The 2,152-nt window shown below is 34.0% G+C and overlaps 1 protein-coding gene across 1 annotated transcript; it reads right to left on the reverse strand.

Moving 5' to 3' along the window:
- Nucleotides 1-427: 427 nt before the first annotated feature.
- On the reverse strand, nucleotides 428-1,648 carry LOC128201421 (uncharacterized). The gene is made up of 2 exons (XM_052898308.1): nucleotides 1,553-1,648; nucleotides 428-1,334 (listed from the first exon to the last, which is right to left on the reverse strand). Exon 2 carries the CDS (start codon nucleotides 1,331-1,333, stop codon nucleotides 572-574), a length of 762 nt encoding a protein of 253 aa, XP_052754268.1. The 5' UTR covers nucleotide 1,334; nucleotides 1,553-1,648; the 3' UTR covers nucleotides 428-571.
- Between the last annotated feature and the right edge of the window lie 504 nt (nucleotides 1,649-2,152).

The following is a 2,152-nucleotide window of genomic DNA, read 5'->3' on the forward strand; positions in this document are numbered from 1 at the left end:
TTGAATTTGAAGATTTTACACAATAGAGTAGATAGATATTTTAAGGTACCTAATAATATTAATATTTTAGATACAGGCGAAATAATGTTTATACAATTGTGCAGCATTATGAAAACTAATTATTATTATTTTTATTCTATTATGTTGATTTTTCTGGGGTTTGCTAGGTATAGGTAGGGTAGGGCGGGGCTAGAAGTCCCAATTTTCACTACTACATACATAGATTGTAAAATAGAGTACTTACAGTCAACAAAAGCAGTTGCAAAAACCTTATACAAATTAGCTTTACACTTAAATAATAAAAAGCATGACTATTTATTTGATTTATTAAAAATTTTGAGTTAAAGGCAAGATGGAATTTTGTACTTTTTGCCCCCCTCGCGGGGTAAAAAGTCCCACGCTAGGGGTAAAAAGTCCATTCGTCTTAATGGCTAAGTAGATTGATCAATTAGGGTAAATGAAATAAGATTATTTGAAAATCAATATCTTTTATTTGAAATTAAATATTTTAATAGTTATAATCAAGATAATCTCAAGAATGTTATCAAATAACATAAACTTAGAAAAACAATCAATTAAAGGATCCATCACGAACGAAGTGATCGTGATAATTTTTCCTCGGAAAAATAAACATCGGAGGGATATGAGAACCTGTAGCCGAGATTGCTACTATAATGGTGACATTAGTGCCCCTTTCTCCAGATGTAACAGAGCCAACGTTGCGTTTTCCTTTCGCAGCAACAATTTTTGAAGGCTTTAACACAGTCGAAACTCCAGTTTCATCTATATTCCAAACAGAAGAAGCTGTAAATGTATACTTATCCATTACTTGAGCCAGCTTATTAAAAAAATCATGAACATTTGAACGATTGAAGGAAGTCGCTCTACTGAGACTTGTAGCCTCGGGTTTTCGAATAGATAAAGATCGGTTCCTTTTTAAAAAAGCTGTCATCCAGTCTTTTCCTGCCATTTTATTTTTCTGCCAAGAATCAGGTACAGTAATTACAAATTTAATAGCACAATCATATGCTAAGCGACGTACATCTTTAGGACCCAGGCCATAAAACATTTGAGCAACCATAAGCAGATAATCGCTTAAACTCTTCTCTTGATCTGCAGTAAAAATTTTACGTGTAGGAAGGTATCCAAAAGTTACATTATTTGGTTCTTTCTTGTATCGCGCAATAAACCTTTTAAGGGAATTCCTACAGATATTGTGGTCTCTTGCAGCTTGACACAGTTTTTTCTCACCATTAATTACCTCATTTGCAGCCCTCTTCATTATATCTAGTGACATAGTCCCTCTATCTGTCTTTTTCTTGTAATGACGCATTCTAAAACAACAAAAAAGCAATATTATTAAGTATGTTTATTGAAATAAAACATGGGGTAAAAAGTCCTCTCGCGAGGCAAGAAGTCCCATCGACGTACTTCTTGCCCCGTACCTACCTTCAGTGATTTACGCGGTTATAAAACAAAGACGGTTAATATCTAGAAAATATTGTTAGCATGCATTATTTATATATAGAATAACAGTGTAATACGAGCTTACCTTAATAATTTATTAAATTTCAATGCCGATGTAGGAAAAAAAACAAAAACAAAATTTTTTTTCACTTTTGAGTGCCAAAAAATTTCGTTAATCGTGTTACTCACATGTGCGTTTCGTTACGACTGGCGACTCTCGGCTTTGTACTCGCCCCTCACCCCGCTCCAAATCACGTAGATCTTTTGTTTCTAGTGTGCTTCTATAATGAGATACGTATGTTGGGACTTCTTACCCGCCGGACTTTTAGCCCCGCCCTACCCTACTATACGTTAGTTTTTTTTATATTGTCAATATAAGGATAGTGCCGACTCTTTACAGAATATATTTGAATTTTGAACGCGGAATTGTGTGTCTACAAATAGATTTTTCTTCGCAGAGCCCAATTATCTTAAATTGTGGAATCAGGTTGGGTGTAAACTCAATGTATGGCAAAAATAATTTATCATAATTTGTTCAGAATGGGCGATGTAATCGCGTAGATAAACAACGAATCGAAAACCTCCTTCTTTTGAAATTTGGAAGTCGCTTTAAAATCTTATTTGCTAAGATACAAATACTATCATTAATCTATGGGCATGACAATAATTCTACCAAACTCCACTT

Source organism: Galleria mellonella, unplaced genomic scaffold, assembly GCF_026898425.1.
Source record: "Galleria mellonella isolate WM207_F2 unplaced genomic scaffold, CSIRO_AGI_GalMel_v1 utg121, whole genome shotgun sequence".
NCBI lineage: Eukaryota > Metazoa > Arthropoda > Insecta > Lepidoptera > Pyralidae > Galleria > Galleria mellonella.